The sequence below is a fragment of the Solanum stenotomum genome, chromosome 1 (assembly GCF_019186545.1).
Source record: "Solanum stenotomum isolate F172 chromosome 1, ASM1918654v1, whole genome shotgun sequence".
Classification (NCBI taxonomy): Eukaryota; Viridiplantae; Streptophyta; class Magnoliopsida; order Solanales; family Solanaceae; genus Solanum; species Solanum stenotomum.
The window spans coordinates 78739565-78761727 of record NC_064282.1 but is presented as its reverse complement, the minus strand read 5'-3'; the positions used below and the strand labels follow the sequence as shown (position 1 = coordinate 78761727).

At 34.2% G+C, this 22163-nt stretch overlaps 1 protein-coding gene across 1 annotated transcript; it reads left to right on the top strand.

Annotated features, from left to right (window-relative positions):
* Positions 1-6002: 6002 nt before the first annotated feature.
* LOC125857045 (two-component response regulator ARR14-like) lies at positions 6003-21157 on the top strand. Its single transcript, XM_049536721.1, has 8 exons — positions 6003-6114; positions 8487-8636; positions 9290-9757; positions 9969-10045; positions 10817-11053; positions 11189-11581; positions 20277-20282; positions 20933-21157. Exons 1-8 carry the CDS (start codon positions 6003-6005, stop codon positions 21155-21157), a joined length of 1668 nt encoding a protein of 555 aa, XP_049392678.1.
* The last annotated feature ends 1006 nt before the right edge of the window (positions 21158-22163 follow it).

Below are 22163 nucleotides of genomic sequence, written 5' to 3'. Positions count from 1 at the left end.
ATTTTATTAGGTATAATCGCATACATACATATGTACTAATTGTCTATGATTGTGACTACCAAGAGTGCCTTTTCATGACGAAGGATAGACTAACTTTTTGATGACATTATGTCACTACTGGTGAAGCCGAACGAGTATCTTCCTACAATATTCAAGTCTTATTTCAAAATCTAGGCACCATCAGCCATCAAGAAGGGAGAAGAATCAGATATTGTGAGGGGCCAACTACCTTTTCAAGGAATCCAAGCCATGTCGAATCAAGAGTGAATATAGATCTGCTTGGAATGTCGGTATCCCCAGTTCAATATTAATAGCTTTGGCATTGCATCATACTTTATTGCAATGCACCTCCACTTCTTTAAGCAGTTTTCAAATTGTACCTTTCTTCTTCATTGGAAGGGCCGGAGCATAAGCATAGTAGAACTCTTGCTCCCAAGAAGGAATATAGGTGTTCCTTGGCTTGGCAAACCCTTCAAACTTATGGAACTGGATGATATCCACGTTAGCTGGGTAGTCAATCATGACTCTGTTAGTGGAGAGTCGTCTATCTTTAAGGATAATCTTCTCTTCAGCAGCTTTGAGCCTATTGAGGGTTCTTGGAGTGATAATTGAGAGGACTCTATGAGTAGGTGCTCATACAGAGGAGGGCTACACCAATTTGGACATAATCTAAGTACTCTACCTCACCACCCCTATTTTTGGGTTGTACTCTTTCTTGGATAGATGCTTGTGAGGTTGTGAATTGTTGACCATTGGGAAGGCCGTCATTGGATAGGCCCTGGTGTTTCATTGGTGGAGGACAATGAGGATCTCTGTTTGACTCAGTATCCGATGTAACAACTTCCTTTCATTTAGTTCTTGTCATTACCTACATAGCACACATTCAAACATAGGAGTAGTGAAGGTTAGTTGAAATCAAACGCACATTGAATCAAACTTCAAAAACATCCCAGAATCTCGCTTATTGGGAAGGAAAAAAACAAAAAATAATAAGCGAGCTTCAGTAAGCTCGCCAAATTAGAACGTTGCAAATATCTCATGATTCAGGCACAAAAAGTTGAGTCAATTCCAACTCGGTGATTTGCCATGTAGGTTTTAGCAAGCTAAGACAAGTTCATCAAAAATAACAAAGCAAATAAAAAAAGACACATGCATCAAAGGAGATATGCACTCCCACTCGGTTATTCACCAAATGAGATTGGTGGACTAAGACAAGCCATCTGAATGGGATAGTACCCAAGGTAATATATATGCTAAAGAGGGAGAACTGAGACTTCTTCAGCTATTTGCCTAACCTCTTTAGTGAGCTAAGAAAAGCCACCGAACAGGAAGTGTTCAACCCACTGTCTAATTATTGCATGTAACCCAACATAAACAGCAAGTATGAATTTCCTCTCATCATTACAATCCACATATATTATGCTTATGTACCCATGGGTACTAAGACTTTCCTGAGCTATTGCTAAGTATTGCAAGAATTGACGATTTTCCCTTAAGAAAGTAGTCACCCTGTTTATCATTAGGCAAAATCATGTAATTGGGTCAACACTATGCTAATCAAACTTAATCAACATTAAATTGTACTCAAACCCACCATAAATATCAATTCAATTTCAAACTTCAACTAACACAATCAAGATTGACATTCTATAGGCACGCACATTAAAATATCTTGTTGGTATAGTTCAAATTGCACAATATAATGCAACCCAATGAAATTTAACAAACAATAGCTTTAATGGCTTCAAGCCCACACTCATTATACAATTTAAAGCTCAAAAATATCAACATAAGTTGAAAACAAACATTAGTAGGAGAAAAAGTTAAGAAATTAAAGGAACTGGGATAGGGTTGATGGTAAGTTCAAGCAAATGCATTCTCGAACTTGAAAAGACATACTTAAGACTCATAATCCATCAAAAGAAGAAATGCAAGACAAAGGAGAGAAAAAAGTGTAGGATATCAAAGGGTTTTAATTTTGAATTTGAAAATACCATTGGCCTTTTTATACTAGGCACGTTCAGCGATCACGACTAACATTGTTGAACATGTTCTGCGAATCACCAATTGGAGCTCAAGCTGACCGAACATGTCTGGACAAAAACTATGTCTGAAGGCTGATTTGGTTGACTGGATGGAGTCCGAATAGCACACTTCGGTATATCTCCAATTGGAGCTCTAATCACCGATTTTTTCTATACACTTTTACACCTATTCAAGTTCAAAATGATGGACAAGAATGAGCCCATTAAATACCTTCGATGCATCACCGATTAGTTTTTAGCATCGCCTATGCTTCCCTTTTCAATATTTCAACTTCTTCTTAACATTTACTTATAACGCACATTAAACATTAATGAAAGCAATAAAAACCAAAGTAAAGACTTGGGTTGCCTACAAGGAAATGCCTTTTTTAATGTTGTGGCACACCATAATTATCAATCTCAACAATCATTCTTGGGGTTTGGGAGGATGTCACTAGGCAACGTTCCCTTTACCTTTTGATTGAGATGAGTGGAGATTTGGCACAATTAAGTGTCTAGATAATTGATAAATACCGAATGACAAATCAGAGTTTGGGATAAAATTAAGAAGACATTCTTCAATCCTTTCAACACATTATCTGAACCTTCAACATTAAATATCCTTGTAAGCATTTTGTCAGTGCGGCATCCTACAGGAGTAGCTGGTTGTTTTGGGCATGGACGATCATTGGTGTGGGAAACCCCAATTTCCACAACTCCAATCTTTCCAACCACCATCTCTATCTTTGCCCAAACCCTGGTTCCCACCTCGTCGTTGATAATTGGTGTGGGCACCCCCATATGATTTCCCAAATATTGAACTCCCTCACTGTATAATACCTCAAACATGGAATTATCCGGGCACTATCCACTTTTGATTCTAATAACATTTACCGACGTAAGTCCATCTCTCATGACATGTTTAGACAGAAAATCCAGTTGGGTCATCATATTGGCCATGTTTTTTCATCTGATTCACGGTCCTTCTCAATTCTTTCAATGATTATACCCAGGAGTAGAGTAGATACTTCGTCTTCTCTAGTACGTCATGCTCGGTTAACTTTGTTCATATCATCTAGAAATAAAGCATCCACGTCATATGATTTTTTCATTAATCCACCTTGGACCAACTGATCAGCCAAACCTTTATTGACTGAATCAAGGCTAGAGTAGATGTATTATAGCAGCAAATTTTCTGGAACACCATGCATTGGACATTGAAAGTAGCTTCTTTAACCTCATCCACATCTCATGTAGATGTTCACCTCAAATACGCTTGAAATTTTGGATTTGGATTCGATGTTTATCAATCTTTAAGGGTGGAAAGATTCTCTCCAAGAAGGCATTAGTAAGCTCTTTAAAACACTCAAATGTCCTCTTTAAAACCAATTAAAAGGGACTGCGGTCGTCGTCAATTAAAATACCCAATGAAGAGTCGGGATCAAATCCCACAGAGAATGGTATATCATGGAGAATTCCTATCTAGAAATTTTTGTTCTAAGATCTCTTATTTGTAATAGTAAGAACAAGTGGGTAGATAATTCCACCAATTTAATAGAAAGCTTTGGTAATCGGTGACCACAATTAAACTAAAATACCAAAGAATTCAAGAGTGAACAAGGAATCTAGGGGTGCGGGTATTGGAAATCGATGTCACATAGGGGTAACTGTGTTGCTCTATAGTGATGAAGATTCAAGAAAAGCTATGTCATCTTTAGTGACGCTAACCATCTTTTGATATCAATGCATCTATGCATGGAATCTACTTTCAGTCACATTTAAATGTCAATCTAAACAACCCAATAACATACTTTATTCTCTCTTTCAAGAATCGAAAAAATATATTCGACCCATAACCTCTATTTTCAAGCAAGTTCCAGATATAAAACTTAAATTTCTAGAATTGGACTAATTACCCACTCCGATAAATCTCTTTCGAGCATCGATCAGGAATTAGAAGTAGGTATTAAGTTTGAAACCTTAACCCATAAATTAACCCCATGCTTATTAGAAAAAATTCATGTATGAACAGCAGCAAAAAAAAGCATTGCACAATACTCACTACTTTAAATAAATACCAAACCTCACAATTGCACCCCTAGATCTTTGAGTTTTAGGCACCATCATAAAAAGTTAAAAAATAGACCATTGAAGAAAGCAGACATGGGTAATATGAATTTAGTAATTACAAGTAAACTCACTTTAAATTGAACTTCAGGTTCTCAGTTTCAAGCACAAAGTTGTAAACCCCCAAAAGGAAGAAAGTGTACTTAACTAAAGTAAAGTGTTCTCTCTCTAAACTCTATTTCAAAACTAATTTCTTCAGACAAACTATGATGATCCCTTCTTTTCTTTCTCTTGAGCTATTTATAATTTTCTAAAACTAGGCCCAAAAACCCAATACATGACTCAATCAGCGACATTAGTCGAGTTTCCCGACCTAGATTGGTGAATTACCTCTTACTCCACAGCTCGTGTTTTCATGCTCTAGGCTTAAGGTGTTTGAACCTCATTAGGCGAACTCGATTAAGTTAGCCTTTGACATTTGACAAATGTCCGAGAACAACCTTGGTTCGTCTGCCGAGAAATCACTCTTTTCTTTTAACACTTTCATTTGGGTGATGTTTATTGCAAGGCCGCCTTTCTCATTTGGTGCATCGCCTTCTCTATTGGAGTCCGCCCACCTAATTCGATAGACATAAATGCCATGCACTATCATTTTGTGCAAGATCATGATTAGTTGGCGATCTTTCCTTCTTGTTAAGTGATCAACAATGTATGTTTTGCAATTCTTTTTGCATTTATGTCATTTCTTCAAACAACAATCCATTGTCCTATCAATTTACCTAGATAGCTTAAAATCATCAATATTTTATCATAATAGGACAAAATTAGACAATGAGGATAGTAATTATTGAGCTAAACAGATCACAAATGGGAGCAAATCTACCCATCATCAGACCTCATCTTCACATGCCCAAACTATCTTAAAAAATATATATATTGAATTTAATTATTTAGACAAAAGAAAGAAAGATATATAAAGAATAAAGAAAGATAATATTATCAATAAAAATTGCCCTTCATATTCGATCACTCATACTCTTGGATAAAATATTTTTGTCATTTTTATTGTTACTATTCAACTGTAATTTCCACTTCAAATACTGATGGAGTACCTATGTCTTTGCAAAACAAAATAATAAAAGATTGATTGCATTAAATCTCTCTTTCAAAAATAATATCTTTTTCTTATAGTTTTTGTGCATTTTTGCAAAAAAGAAAGAGAAAATGGTCTAAAATCCCCCTAATCTATACCCGAAATCCCAACTACACACTCCAACTTCAAGGGTGTCGTATTACCCCCCCCCCCCAGAACTTTATATTTCTCTATTTTCTACACGCTTAAATGCTGACCTTTCATAGGAGGTGTTCTCACCTCCTCTAGGCGCGTTAGAAGGTGAATTTTGACGAAAATTTGCTCTTTCTCCAACAGTCATCTTCCCCTCCCTTAAATAATCCATGGCTTCTTCTTCCCCACCATTAACCCTTGTTGCTTTTGTAAAAAAAATCACAATTTTCTCTAAAAAATAAGTAGGGTTTAGTTGTTTTTGTTCATTTCTACTTCATATCTTGAATTTAGGGTTTGTAATCTGCTCGATTTTCTGTATCGATTCACTTTGAAGTTTTAATTCTCTTGGTTTTCCCTTTATTTTTAGTTGTAGTATCTACTAAGTAAAAATTCAATCTAGTGCCTAATTAGGTTTAGGTGTTTAATTTATAAATTGTGCCAAGTTTGAGGGGCTATCTGGTATTTAATTAAAATTATTTGTATGGTAAACACACCTACCAAAAGAGTTAGTCATTTCTCTGTTAAATTAAACCTTTTATATACCAAATTAGGTTTTTGTATCTCCTGATGGTTTTGTCAGAAGAGGCTAATTCTCAAATCGTTGAAGAAATAATATAATTAATGCTATGACAACTCCTTTTTGTGGCTTGATTGAAGAAATCTGTGTGATGTTTGTACATCATGGCACAAAGTTTGATACTAAGATGACTGATTTACTGGAGTCCAATGAATATCAAGGTAACATCTCTTAACAACCTATACAAAACTCATAAATCCTGTTTGTTTATATTAATAAATTTTATATGATTTTACTTTTTTTGATGATTTAATTGATATGATGTTTATATCTCATCTGTGATTTTAGCATCGTTCCCATTTTAGATTTTGTTTATCTTGTAAATCTAGGATCTCTCTTTTGCTTGTTGTCTTAACATTATTTCTATGTTTGTTTATGTAATTTTACTTGTTAAGAATGAGTTTTGTATTGTTATATAGAAACAATTTAGATTCTGCATTTTTTGTTCTTTCTATAAGCATGTTACACACTCGTCTAATTTCTTCCACCAAGATTATGATTTTTAAAGGGGGAATGGTGAGAAATAGTATTAAGTTAATTTTAGTTATTTAATCAACTTACATATGTGTTTGACTTGGTCTTTTTGTACAAAAAACAAGAAAATCGTTCTTTGTCAATTGACCTAGAGTGTAATAGAGTTGTACGAAAAGATGAATAAAATCCCTCAAAAATTCTTTTTTGGTGTAGATCTTTTAACTTTTACAGATCTATCTCTAATCGTAAAAAAAAATAGATTCACTTTAGTTATGCAGGCACAAAATTAGGGTAATGGGAGGGGAGATAAAAAGGAAGAGAGGGCATGATAAGAGTTGATGTGTCTATGTTTAGTTTTTGCCTTTCTATTGTTTTTTTTTCCATCCCCCCCCTCCCCCACTTCGTATTTGAACAAATTCATTTTTCTTTTTAAAATATTTTTTTAATTATTTTAAATATATGCTTCTTATTTCATCCTTTTAAGCACGTGCACCTTAAATTTTAAAATAGTCTTTCTCTTAATTTGAAATTAACAAATTTAAATATAATTAAATGGCTATGTTTCACATATTATTTTTCATTTTGGCTCAACCCTAACTACAGTTTGATTACTACCTCTACTTAAATTTGGTAAGACAATGGACAATTTTCATAATTTTTTTAAAAATTAGATAAATGCTACAATTATCTTACTATACTCGAAAACTACCTTAGAAGGATGGAACTATTGAACTATTTTACCTTGCAAAAACAAGTATATAACTCACAATTTTAGTAGCCAAACCCCACATTTTGGAAAAAATAAAGTTAAGTTCAAGTGTTTTATTATGGATTTTTTCTATATTTTTTGTTTTGTCTCTCAACTATTTTATTAGTATTGATTGATTCTTCCACGTCCAAGGTGTATTAAATCATATTAACTTGAATATCTTTGCAAGCTACTTTTGTAGGTACCGATAGTATAGATACATAAAGCAAGTAACTTTGTAGTACAAACAAAAGTAACGAAACAATCAAAATGATAGAATAAAGAAGATTTTTGAAAATTCATTTTCCACTTTTAGAAATATCTAAAACACAAAGTCAATGCCTAAATTATGGGTTAGAGCTTCATGTTAGATACTTGGTGTAGAAGTATACCCTCATTATAATCCATAAGTACTATTTTAATATGTAACACCTTTTTCTAGAAGAGTATTTTGTCAATTTGCAGCTCATTATTCTATAGTAGTTTAAGACTCTTTTGTTAGCTTATTTCTTTTTACTGTTTGTAGTTTNTCCATTAAGTACTATTATAATATGTAACACCTTTTTCTTGAAGAGTATTTTGTCAATTTGCAGCTCATTATTCTATAGTAGTTTAAGACTCTTTTGTTAGCTTATTTCTTTTTACTGTTTGTAGTTTAATTACCATACATAAATTCGATTCCCAATAAATAAGAAAAATAATATGATCATATATGAGACAACTAATAACATGTGGTTTTTATAGATTGCTTTCAATTAATATCTTTAAATAAATCGGATTAATTATCCTATTGATGTCAACAATAAAAGGTCATGTTTAGGAAAATAGAAAGTAAACTGAAATATTAGATTATATTGATATATCCATTAAAATACTTTTCTAAATCTTCAAATTTCTTAGTTACATATTCATGAAATAAAATTATCTCTTAACGTCTATCCTATTATATCTTGCCTCGGTAATATTTTATCTATTTAGGGATTATTTACTTTTGACAAGTCATTAGATAAATTATAATAAATAGTAGTATCCTCCAATAGTATCTTTGATATTCCATATAATTAAATTATTTAACATAAAATAATATTACTTATAATTGTTTTATGTGAATCTGACCTATTATATGTTACACAACAATTACAATATAAGTTGATCGATAAATGCACTTGAATAGGGTAAAGTGGAGCAATATCACATCAAACTTCATAATTGAATTTGAAAGATAAATAAGCAGATCCTCTTACTGATAGATATGTGTGTATATCCTTTTCATGTTCATCACTGACTTCCAAAATGTATGGATATATCCAGTTACAACAGTTGATAGGATTCCAGTGGCAATGTCAATTCTCTCACAAGGAAAGGAAAAAGTTGATGTGGTGATAGTCAATGTCCATTCACCGGATTCGCTTTGTTTTAAACTCTTGAAACAAGCAGATGCCTTAGATATTGTCACTCTCTGTAAGTATTTGTTCTATCTTACATCTTACTGTTATAGTTGATAAGATCAGTCATTTTAATTAATACACTACAAATAAATAACTAGCAGTGAAGTTCATCATTAATTTGTTGTTAAATTGTTTGTAGCTAAGTGAATTTAATATAAGATATCATTAAATAAGATTAGCAATGAATTTTTGTTGTTCATCAACAAGAATTATTCATTGCAAAATAATAGTTTTTGTAAAATAAATAGTTATTTTGTTACATTACTGTTACAATATATAAATTAAGTTTATATAAATGAAAATAACTAATCACATACTTTTTAGATGGATATCTTATATGATTTTATGGTTTGGTGGTTAAAGTTATTTATTTTAGTAAATACACTATGAGAAAATATTAACCATGAAATTCATCGCTAAATAGTCCAAACATACCTAAAATAACTTTTGATAGACCATCATTAAATACAATAAGTGAAGATTTTTGTTGTTTAAAAACAGAAGTTATACAATCCTAATCGTTCCTTTTTTATATAGTGATATGATATATAGTTCTATGTCACAATATTACTGTTACAATATATAAAGTTTGCAATAAATTAACTATTCACATGATGTATAATATAATTTAATTCTTATTATGAACTTATCAAAATAATTCCGCAGTTGTATGTGATGAACACGATAAACTCTTTGCAAAGAATGCTTTTGACAATGGAACATACTTGTATATGGAAAAGTCACTTGACGAAAATATTATGAAATACTTGTGGCAATTTGTATTAAGGAAGAAATTACAAAGAGACAAAGTGAGAGAAGGACTTGATCCAAAAGGAGATCACATGAAATATGTTTATAACATTGGTAATGAAAACATTGTGGGAAATAAAGGACACGTTGGAGAGAAGATTAGGTCTATTAATAATGAGGAACAAACTATTAGTATCCATCAGACTGAAAGAGGAACATACAAATTGAGGAGCAAGAGATGCAGAAAAGGCAAAAAAGTGATTCACAAAGGAGAAAGACAAAGTACGTGTGTTGATAAGACTCTGAAGCGAAATGACTACATAGAATGGACTATGGATCTCCGTGAAAAATTCAAGGAAGCTACAGAACGACTTGGTGATGGACGTAAGTTTACCTTGTTATTAATTAAATTTCTCTACAATTAGTTTCTATATATGTAGGGAAATGAATAGTGAGATTCATACTTAGAGCTAACGTACATTAATTTTTTTTGTAGTTAATGTATAGTGATTATTTTATTTACATGTATCTCATATTGATTTAGGAATATTGTTGTAGTGATTAAATTAAAGGTACATTCTAATGGATCATGTAGGTTGCTTACCAAAAAAGATACTCGAGATAATGAATGTGCCAGGTCTTACCAGGATGCAAGTTGCCAATTATCTTCAGGTACATTCTTAAAATAATTAAAGGATCTTCACACAAATAATTGAACAAATTTATTGTTTCATTTTTTTTAATCGGTGTATCTTAATTATAAATGGATTATATTTAATCATACATACTTCACATGAATATGTGTGTGTGTCTTTGTTAAGGGGTACTTGTTTGGTAAAAATATATTTTTTATCAAATTATTTTATTGTACTATTGGTTACTAGAAAATATTTTGTGTGGGATGATTTTTCATCAATACTTGTGAGATCCATTTACTACAATTATCTGGATACTAATGTTATATCAAAAAAATCATTTAGCTACCTCCGGAGGTAATGTTAAGGTCTTCTTACACTGTACTTTCCCAGACCCGCTTGATTAGACTTCATTGATTATGTTGTTGGTGTATCAGAAATCATTTATTGGGATAAAATTTAATTTTGCATCACTTTTGCATGTAAATGTTGGAAATTATATCATCTTTACTATTCAAAAGTTTTATCAAACCACTCGCTAATATATTAGGACTAGCAATTACTTTCATTGCATGTTTAGAACACTCTTATTCAATGCTAATTTAAACTATTTTTCGTAGTGATTATTCATTGAAAAAATATTCTCATCAAATTTAACTGAAAATAATTTTTTCATTTAGTTTTATCCAATACAACTTTTTTACTATTAAAAAAGACTTATTTCAAGCATTTCAAACATACCTTAAAAATGTGTTACGATGATAAATAATTTCATAGTCCCATTTTTCTTTGATTATTCTCCTTTCAGAGATGTCGTATCAACCAAAGGAGACCTTTAGAAGAGCAAACATATATTCAACAGGGATCTTCAAGTGGTTCCCAACAAAGAATTGAAACAAGTAGCTATAAAATATCTGGGAGAATACTTGATCTTCAAACAAATGTACCCAATCAAATTCATGGAGACCCGGAGTTTTCACCAGTTAATACCAACAATATTTATGCTAGTTCAACTGAGCAACAACTCTGTCATCCAGAACTTCACGTTCAACAACACTATCTCAACCCATTTTTGTCGGGCCAAAATAGTGATGGTGGTACGCTGCAACAACAACATGACCTGTTGTTTGGTTCGGAAGGCCCAATTATTGAGAGCACTAATAGTAATTTTTACATGTAGTCTAATAGTGGTGATCATCATGATTACAACTTGAATCGTGAAGCTCAAAATGATTACAGCTCAAGTCTCAATCAAGTCTATGTAACAACAAATTCAACTAGTGCAATGATGACTGATATGAATGGTGGGAATGCGATAATCAAAGGACCAGGCGCAGCAAATACTAATTTTCAGCAATACATCGGTGAACAAAACATGTTTGTGCCAAGCAATACTGTTGCAACATCAAATACATGTGTTAATGACATAAGTGATTTAAATGAGTGGGAAAATTGTGACGCGTATTTGAATTTTCATAATATGGATTATCTCTATCAGAATATTGGAGCTTCAAGTTCGATCCTACCTAATGAACATGGAAGTGAGTATGATCAAGTTTACTCTTTTGATCAGGTTTGTACTTCAATCAGACTTTGCTTACTCCTCTTTACCTATTTTATATAGAAAGTAATTTTCTACATATGCAGGTGGCAGGGACACCAAGTGTCAAGTTTCAAGGAATAGAAAAATTTCAAAGTGAATCATCAACATGATAAGCCAATGCTATAAGCAACAACTCGAACTCATCATAAGGACTTTCTACAGTGAAAGTTTTTTCTTAAGTGGTTGCAATTTTTAATTTTTAATTTTCTGAGGACTACTTTTTTATGACTTGGATTTCTAGAACTTATGGAAAGTGAAGGGAATGTTTTCTTCAAAATAAGAGAGTGTATTTTTAATACTCATTCAAATTTGAGAATGTCTCTCTACCTTTCAACTTCAAGCTCTTGAAGAGTCTTCCTTGCTCCAATATTGTCTAACTTAGCTTTCTACTTATCCTTTTATGTCTTCCTCATCTGCATTTCTATTACAGTTACTTTTTATGTCATCTCTTATATTGATTTCTATGGAATAAGAAACCATAATTTATATTTTGCTTTAAATGTCCTAAGTGAAAAATCTAACTTTAGCCCCTTTATGGAGCTTTATAATAATTTTTTGAGAAGAAATGTCATTTGTGTAGTAATTATGAAAAATCAAGAATTTGAAAGTGAAATATTTGCAAGAAATGTAAAAGACCTTACACAAGCAATAAAAAATGTTATTTCTTGGGAGTTGCTTCCAATTGCCCATCTTGTTGTGCCATTAGGGCTTAGCATATCTTCAGCCATAAAAGGTTGGTGTGTTGAAGATTGTTGAGAATACTTTCGATTGTAAATTTGTTGGGATGGGTGTGACTCAATAGTTTCTATCCAATTATTCCCCCACATCATCAGGCACATATATGTTATAGTAAAAAGTGTTATAGTTGTGTTATAGTATAACCCACAATAATTTCAGCCAATACATGCTAATGTTATAGGTGACATCATTTTTATGATGTTTTGTGATGTCATTAAGATGTTTAATTGGCTGAAAATATATGCCTTCTTCATCTTCATAATTGAATTTCTCATACGTATGTGATTGATTGTTGGGGAGATCAGCTTTGATTCGTTGGAGATCTTTTTTTTCATTTGTTTGATGAAATCTCCTTAGCTACTTGAGCTGTCTAGTTGTGGATTTTAGTTGCAGGAATGAAATTTTAGTGGCATCTATTGTAGTCATCTGTCCTGGTCTGCACAAGAACCATTTATCTACTTCTGGCACATTAGATTTCGAGTGGTTCCAACTCTTATACCTTTTGAAATCACCTTGGAGGGATAATAATGAGAGTACTTTAGGTCTGTCTTGTTTGTGGAACACATTAAACTTCAAGGAATATATCCACGTAATGTGAAACCTTTTGGAAATTTTAAGAGCATATGAATTTTGTGATCATCAAAAAACATCATATTCTTCATATACTAGTGGAGGAAGGATATAACATTTGTGATCATAGATAGGCCACCATTGATGTAAAAATTATTGGGTAAATTGAGAGACTAATTGTTTCCCCCATAGAAGAAACCAAGAATGTTTGCCACTGTTATTTGGAAAGTGAAGGCATTTATCCATGCTTTTTCGTAATCAAAATAATCATATTTTTGGGCATCAAATTATTGGAAAAGTGTTTTTGTACTTGGTTAAGTGAATGACTCATTCCTTTTGTTAGATTATTTTATAATTTACATATTTGTGTTTGATTATCTTTATGTTGTTTAATAAGCAAGATCGGGTATCTATGAGGATGAACTTATAAAATTCATGTGTACATGCAAATGTTTGTTTTGATAAATTTTAGGGAGGGCTAAGCATTTTCTTGGCTACCTTATGGGGTTGGAAATAAAAAAAATTAGATTAAATTTTTATCAATGGGTATACACTATCATTCTTGAACTATGTTGGGTTATTAGATGCTGATCCTCCATGAGAAGAATTTTGTTGAGGTATAGGTGAAGAATTTTGTTTGCTTGGTATAGGACACACCATGACAATATTTTGTAAAAGATCAAATACAAAATTACTGGGCTTTCTACCTTCACTGTGTTTTTGGTAGTGCTAACAGTAGCCAGAAAACGAGATGAGGAAGCGGAAGAATGGCCTTGAATCAGCTCATCAGGTCTTCCTTTGTTCAGAATGTCAGAATTGGTTGATATCAGTCAGCCCATTTTTTTGTACTTGAGATTAAAATTGTATTTGTATTCTCCAAGATATATAACTAAGGAATCCCTTCACACTATAATTTGCTAATGTTTCTTATCAAGGCTGGCTTGGCCAGCTACATCTACTGAGGGTTGCTTAGGAGCAATTTCAATTGTTTGTTGTTTGGCAACAGCTTGCACTTCGTGATTGACTTGATGATATATGGGGTGATTTCTTTTTTTATTTTATTTTGTGGAGTAACGGTTGAAAAATCCAAGAGTTTTATTTTCTTTTTTCTACCCATAATTTACCTATTCTGCAATAATTCTAAAGTAAGAAAATTTGGAATAGAGTTTGAGCTCCCTTTGATATATTTTATATCAAGACAAAAAATATATCAAAAATCAAAAATAGACAAAATAGCTTTTCATCTAGAAAATATATTTTTAGAGGCCAGGTTTTGAACATCCTTAAGAAAAATAGATATTGCAGCTTTACAATCAATTTGCTATGAAAAAGTTTTATTAAGTAAATCAACTTGAAATTTAGAAATACATAACACTATTACTGAAGTTACCTTTTATATTGTTGGATAATTTTGTTGGGCTTTATTCATATGCTTGGATGCAAATGAAATGATATATTCTTTATTTTCTTTAAAATGTCTCCAAAACTAATATGTGATGCATTTGTTTCAACTATTCTGAATGTAGAACAATCAAAAAGGGAGAGGCAAGGAAGATCTTTATCTTTCAGATGCATTTCTCTGAAGATAGTGTTCAGTAAAGAGGCATGTGGCAACTTAAACGGTAAAGCGGTCATGTGGAAAAAACTTCAATGATATGCAGTAAAGTGGTCATGTGGCAACATAAGCGGCAAACGCAAATGTGGTCAGCTGGCCACTAAAGTGACCCAGCTCCAAGACGCTCGTGAGGCAAAAGCGGCCCTTGCTCCCTAAAGCCTTTATGCTAGAGCGACACGCAGGACTCTTAAGCGACTATTGCCAAAGTTGTCAAGCGCCACTAAAGAATCCACACCAATAACTATTGCATCAACAGTTTGATCAATAATGCTCCAATCTTTGAATGGACCGTCAAGATTCATTCAAGGTCCTATTAATGCATACAAAGAATGTTATTTAATTCTAAATGACATTCCGAACTCAAGAAAATCATGAAACAACCAATGGAGGTCGTCTCGTTAGACTGTTGGCTCAATTCAATATTAACCAAGAAAACACAGAAACAAGTCCATGAATGCCACAAAGTCATCTCCATCACGTCAGGATCTGAACCAAAGGTCATTGTACACCAAGCTCGATATTCTAGAGCTAACCACGTTGACAGAATTATCATTCGAGTGCCTTTACCAAGAATGTTGACTGAAGTCAAAATTTAGCCAAGCTTCAATACTAAAACAACTTATAGTTCAAACTTGCACCGAAAGTCTTGGGACCTAAAAAAACATGCCACTAGACAAAAATTGTCCTTTTAGAGCTAATGGAACTGCCAGAATTCTCATCCGACACAAAAATCTCATGATGTTCACTAAAGTAAATCCTCACTTAAGAACTTCCAAAAAAGGAAACCACACACAAAATTCTCCTCACCAACTCAAGACGCATGCCGCTAATCCCAACAAAACACAAACACCACAAGAAAACTACACACAGGGGCAAAACACTAATAGCATAGAAAGACATGCAAATGACCATGAAGTTCATTACAACATTTACTGCTAAAACGACTTTCCTCCTTGAAAGTTAATGAAAGAAAAGGTACCTCAAGGCACGAAAAGATAAGGTTATCTGGTTCGCAAGTTAAGCTTATTCTCCCAAGTAGCCTCCTCATCTAGACAATGCCTCCACTGAACCTTTACTTATGTAATCTCCTTAGACAGCAACCTCATAACATTCATGTATAGAATAGCCATAGGCTTCTCCTCAAAAGCGAATGACTCATCAACTTGAACCATATCCCACTAAAGCATGTGAGACTCATCAGGAACATACTTTTTCAACATAAGAACATAAAAGACAGGGTGAACTCTTAAAAGTGTTGGAGGTAAGGGAAACTCATAAGAAACATCTCTAATCTACCTCAGAATATCAAAATGGACAATAATCCTAGCTCTAAGCTTGCCCTTCCTCATGAATCTCATCACAGCCTTTATGGCGACAATCACAAAAATACCCGATCACCCAACGTGATCTCCAGGGTCTAAACTTTTTTATCTGAATAGCTCTTGTGCCGACTCTAGGTTGTACAAAGTCACTTCTAGATCATACAAACATTATCCATCGAATCACACAACAAATTGGTGCCCCACATCCTATCATTGAAGGCATTAAAACTACCCTGTTAGAGAACGACAACTCCTACCATACAATGCGTCAAATTGAGCCATTAGAATAATCGAATGGTAGTTATTATAATAATCAGTTTCCTTTAGAGTAAACAGGTCCTACTAACCTCCGAAAGTAATAACACATGTCTGAAGCATGTTCTCTAAGACCCGAATAGTCCTTTCAAACAGACCGTCACTCTGAGAATGAAAAGCCATACTGAACTCAAATTGGGTACCCAACTTCTCCAAATAGACCTAAAACATTATTAACATAACTGAGTACCGTGATGTGAAATGATAGACACCAACACCCTATGTAAACACACAATCTCCTTAATGTAAATTCGAGCCAATCTCTCTAAATTGTAGGTCGTCTGAACCAGTAGAAAATGAGTTAATCGATCCACGATCAACCAATTAAAATCAAAACTCCAAAAAGTACATGGAAAGGCTACCAAAATGTCCATATCTATGCGCTCCCACTTCCACTATGGAATGGATAGCTGCTGGGTCAAACCACTTGACCCATAGTGCACGTACGTCACCAGCACCTGGTGAAACTTTAAGCACTTAGCCACAAATGTTGAAATGTCCCTCTCCATCCCACATCAAAAGTAATGCTTCTTGAGAGCACAGTATATCTTCTTAGAACTAGGATGGATATAATAGTTAGATAAATAAACCTCAAGAGAGATCAGCCTGGTCAAATTTCCAACTCTAGGAACACAAATATGACCCTCAATCATGAAAATACCCTAAAGATTTTAGGTATCTTTCCTAGACTTGTTGCTAAGAATCCTATCATAGTTATGCGCTTCCACTTCCACTCTGGAATGGGTACCTGCTGGGTAAAACCACCTAGACTATGACTGTTTAAGCACCTAGCCACAAATATTGAAATATCCATCTTCATCCCATACCATAAGTAGAGCTTCCTCAGATCACGGTATATCATCTTAGCAATAGGATAAATATAATATTTAGAAAAACTAGACTCCTTAGAGATCACCCTGACCAAATTTCCATGTATAGGAACACATATTTGACCCTCAATCTTGAAAATACCCTCTGTTTTAGGTCTGTTTCCTTGCCTTGTTGCTAAGTATCCTATATCGAAGAACCCTCAACCTCCAGTCCACAATTTGTTGTGCCCGTATCTGTTCCATCATAGAAGATCTACCCTCTAGACAAGCAAGCATTGTTTCGAGCTTAGAAATATCAAGTCGAATCATCCGGTTTGCTAATGACCTGATGTGCAAAGACAAAGATCATTCCTCTATAGCTAAGAAAGCTAAAATCCCTATACTCGCTACCTTGTAGCTCAAGACATATGCTAACATAATAGCCTTGCTAGGGTGATAAATAATATAAATATCATAGTCATTCTGCAACTCCAGCCCCCTATGTTATCTAAGATTAAGGTCACTCTAGCATCTAGGGAACATAGGAAGCATCACAGTAAATGGTAAACCCATAACCTTTAATTGGAAGAATCATAATTGGCATTGAAGTCAACAAGGCCTTTAGTTTCAGAAAGCTTGTCTCACACTCGTCAGACCACTGAAATGGACATTCTTATAAGTGAACCTAGTCAACGATGCAACAATAACAGAAAATTACTCCAAAAACCATTTGTTGTAGCCCGATAATCTGATGAAACTAAACTAATTTAGTAGGGGAAGTAGGCCAAATATCAACCATGAATTGCCTCATTAATCGACAGATTGACAATAATCCAATCATTTGACACAACGTGCCCCATGAATGCTACACACTCATTGAAAAACTCATATTTAGTGAATTTGGCATAGTCCTGCTAATTTCGTAAGGTATGGAGTGTAATCCTAGAATGATGGTCATGTTTCTACCTGTAACACCTTGTTATTTGAAATAGTTAAATCTAGAGAAAACTAATTTGGAAAGAGCCAAATCTAAAATTTTACAAGTTATTCTTAAATTGTAAATTTTGGGTCAAATTCAAATGACCATAACATTCATTACATGACGAGTAAGGTGGTCCATAAGATATCAAATGAAAGATCTTTGAATCATCTTTCGAATACCACCAAGTTTGCTAAATTTTGAGCTCATATGAGGGAGATATGCCCATTTAATGTTAGCCTGTCCAGTTAAGGGAAGTTACCTGAATTAGTTAGGGGTATTTTGGTCTTTTCCTTACCCCATCATATTAAAACAAATTTAGTAAATATTTTTGGGTCAAATTTTATTTCGGTCAATTCTACAATCCTAATAAATGCTTAGCGTTTTGAGAAGAGTTCAAGAAGAAGGAAACTGAACAAAATGAAGAACAATCAAGGTTTCTTGCGTATCAAGGATTTGTTTCACCATATTTTCATAGTATTGGGTTCGTCCACCCATACACCAATCATGATTTACGTATTCAAATTCATCCAAAAAATATTGGTGAATTTAAGAAGTATTCTTGAAGTATTGCTTTGGTTCTTGAATTAGGATAGGTTTGATGAGTTTTTGAGATAGATGTATGAGTTTGAGGCTTGTTTTTTAGTAGATTCTCATGTACTTGTATTGGGTAAATGAATCTAAGGAAAACTTGAGAAAAGAAATCAATTCTAGATGAATTAGGGTACAAAAATGAGAAGAAAAATTCATCGGGAAGTTCTGGAGAGATGCTAGGGAGATGCGCCCCCGATGCTCCAGAGGTATGGGGCGACACGCCTTCGATGCGTCAGTAGGTCTTGGGTGGTGTGCCCTTGATGCACCAGAAGGTCTTGGTCGGTGCGCCAGCTGTGCACCAGAAACCAGTCTCTGAAGTTCAGGGGTTGGTGCCCCGCTCCAGCAGTGCGCCAGGGTTACCTACCCCCACCCATTTCCCATCGTTTTCTTAGTCTAAGTCCTTTTAAAGTGTACCTTTACTACCTATAGATTTTTCCTACTCTATGTTACATCTGAACATCAAGAGATCATTCATAATATGAATCACAAACCTTGAATTAATAATTCAAATTCAAGGTAGAGTTAAGAGTTAAGTCTTCAGAGTTCTTTCGAGTCATTTTGAGATGTCTTTACAATCTTTTAAACTTATTTTAAGCCTTGAGTACTTGAGTTAAGAAAAAGTAAAGTTGGGCTTCATTTTTTTCAAAAATGAATATATGGAAACTAAGTATTCCCAAGAGAAATATTTTTACGTTTAAGAAAAGAGGAAACACTGATTTCCAAAAAGAGTTCATGAAGAGTATTGAGTACTATCTATTTTAAGAGAAACCTTTTGAGTTATAATCTCAAAGTTGAGGAAGAGGAAATTATTTGCTAAAATATATGAGCTACGTTATATTATTGGAGTAGTATCTAGCACCAATATGGGGGAAAGTTCTAACAACTCACAACCCCATAAACTATGTAGTCAACGTGGGTAGAAAGGGTCATGCTTTTAAACGATTCTTTATTAGTTTTTAAGCATAGACTAGTGGATCCACTTAGTTGAGGAGTTCTATACCCCGGCAAGGTATATGATAGTTCTAGGAGTGTGGGCGAAATGTTGTATCATCACATACCTCATTGTAATTGTTGTCGGTTAGAGAATCTCCCAAACAGAGTTTGTCACGACCCGGGATCACCCCCTAGTCGTAACCGGCGTACTCAACCTCGAAGAGGTCTAATACAAGCCTCTTAGCATTCATTCATCGCATAGACACTAAAACTATAAGGAATTAAAAACTTTCTTTACCAAGAAAACATTTCATTAAAAAAAACAATAGCAAGCGGAAGACTTTCTAGACTTNCAATGTATATGACAGTTCTAGGAGTGTAGGCGATACGTTGTATCATCACATACCTCATTGTAATTGTTGTCGGTTAGAGAATCTCCCAAACAGAGTTTATTTTGTATTTTTACATNAGTTTCACTCTATCATTTTCCGGGTCGTTACAGAGTTTATTTTGTATTTTTACATACAAATATATATATATATGTATATATATTATATTGTATTTTTGAATACATTGAGTTGCTATCTACTGTTTTAAATGCTTTATATAAACTGCACTTGTATGGTCGTTTAATATTGCATTGTGTTGAGTATCCATGAGTTGAGTAGAGCTGAGGTGAGTATGTCTTATTTTTATCAGTTCAAGATTGCAGGTTATGTTCAATGTTCCCCTACATGCTCATACATTCCATGTATTGACGCTATTTGGCATTAATCATTTCATAATGCAGATACAGGTAACCAGAATCATCAACCAATACTTCGTTGATTCAGTTGCAATTTGAGAGTTTTTTGATGAGCCTCCTTTCTTCCAGAGGATCCCTCATTTATGTTTTATCATTTCATTTTTGTTGTTAGGATGTCGTAGGCATTGTGTCGACGCCCAAATCAGTTAGTAGAGTCTTCATAGGTAGATAGAAGGAAATAGTTCATGAGTCTTTTTTATTTAAGTTAGTAATGTTCTAAACTTGAGTAGCCCTTAGGGCCATTTGAATGTTTCTTTAAACATTTCTGAGTTTATCATTTTGAGATAGTTGAGTAAACTTTATTTTTTAAGTTGTTTTATTATTGAGTCAATCTTCCGCTAAATACTTAGCCAGGCTAAGGGTTTACATAGGGCCTATAATGGTTCTGTAGTGCTGACCATGCCTAGGGTGTAGGCTTGGCGTGTGATAAACTTGGTATCAAAGCATAGAGTTTAACATTCATCGGGTGTCAAGAAAGTTGTGTCTCTAGAGTGCTAGTAATCAGTGTGAAGCAAGCCACATCTATAATTATAAGGCAACAATATTTAGGAGCTATCTCACTTCTTTCATACTCTTTTCTTGTGATACAATTCATCTCTATAAAAGTTTCTTTCTAATTTGTGCTTGTGCATATCTTTCAGATCATGCCTCCACAGAGAGTTGTTCGACGTCGTCCTGCTAGGATGAATGTTGATCCCCATAATCAAAGGGTACCGAATGCAGCAGAAGTGCAACCCCAAGGAGAAGTTACTAATGATGAGTTCAGGGATGCTATCCGAAAGTTGAGTCACGTGATTACCAACCAAGCTCGGCAACATGGAGGGGTTCGACAGTGTAACATTCCAGATATTTGTAGACTAAACTAGAACTAAAACGAGAGGGTAAGAGTCAAGGAGGTGGGCAAGGTCCGAAGGGAGAGGCAAGAGCAGTCCACTCCCCAATAGAAACTGCCCTACTGACCACGACCACCACCACGACTCGTGGTGTGGTCCGTGGTAGCCTAGGCAATGAGCTCCCCAAAAGTGCCTAAAATGGGCTCTCCTTCACGAGCCACTTCATGGCTCGTGGTGAAGACCACAGCTCATGGGAAGGCCTGTGGAGAAGAATTATTGGTGTGAGGGTGGCAAGCAAGTGGCCTAGCTATTGCCTTAAGATCCACGAGAGGGACCACGACTCGTAGCTAGCTCCATGGCTCGTGGAACCCTTCGTGGAGTTGTCGTGGGCGTGTGAGTTTAGGGCACAAGCTGCCTAGATACTGACCGAAGACCACAAGAGGGACCACGGCCCGTGGGACCCTCGTGGCACCTGGGCAAGTCACTTTATGTGAGGTTTTTTTTTGGTATTTCCTTTTTAAGCCCTATCAAAATGAGGTCGTTTTGTATTATTTTTATACAACCATATAAGGCATTTTTAGTGAAAATACACCCAATTACATCATATATTACAAACATCAAAAATCAAAACCCCAAAGTTCATCTTCTACACAAAATTTCTCTCTCTAGAACTCAAGGAAGAAGAAGAGTAAAAATTGGAGCTAGGGCTTGAAGAATCAAGGCTATTTTATTCAATTACTTTGAAGAATCATTACTAAGGTATGGTAGTCCTTCATCCTTAGATAATCTCCATCCTTAGATAATCCCTCCAAATTTAATTTCAAAACTAGTGATTTCCCCAAAGTTTGGGTTTGACCTCAATCTTGTGGGTTCTTTCAAAAAACTTTTTTAATGGTTGATATGATGGGTTATTAATTAATTGGTAATTTATTGTATATTTATGATTAATTCCCCCAAGTTCCCATCAATTCCCCTATTTCCCAAATAGGATCTAAAAGTGTGGGTGAATTGTATAAATAAGAGTATTATGAAATCATGG

What these genes read in the sequence shown, in the direction of transcription:
- LOC125857045 (XM_049536721.1), top strand. Translation starts at nt 6,003, where the DNA reads ATGACAACTCCTTTTTGTGGCTTGATTGAAGAAATCTGTGTGATGTTT. An exon ending in GGAGTCCAATGAATATCAAG is followed by an intron (nt 6,115 to 8,486) that starts GTAACATCTCTT and finishes GGATATATCCAG; the next exon opens with TTACAACAGTTGATAGGATT. An exon ending in AAGTTGCCAATTATCTTCAG is followed by an intron (nt 10,046 to 10,816) that starts GTACATTCTTAA and finishes TTCTCCTTTCAG; the next exon opens with AGATGTCGTATCAACCAAAG.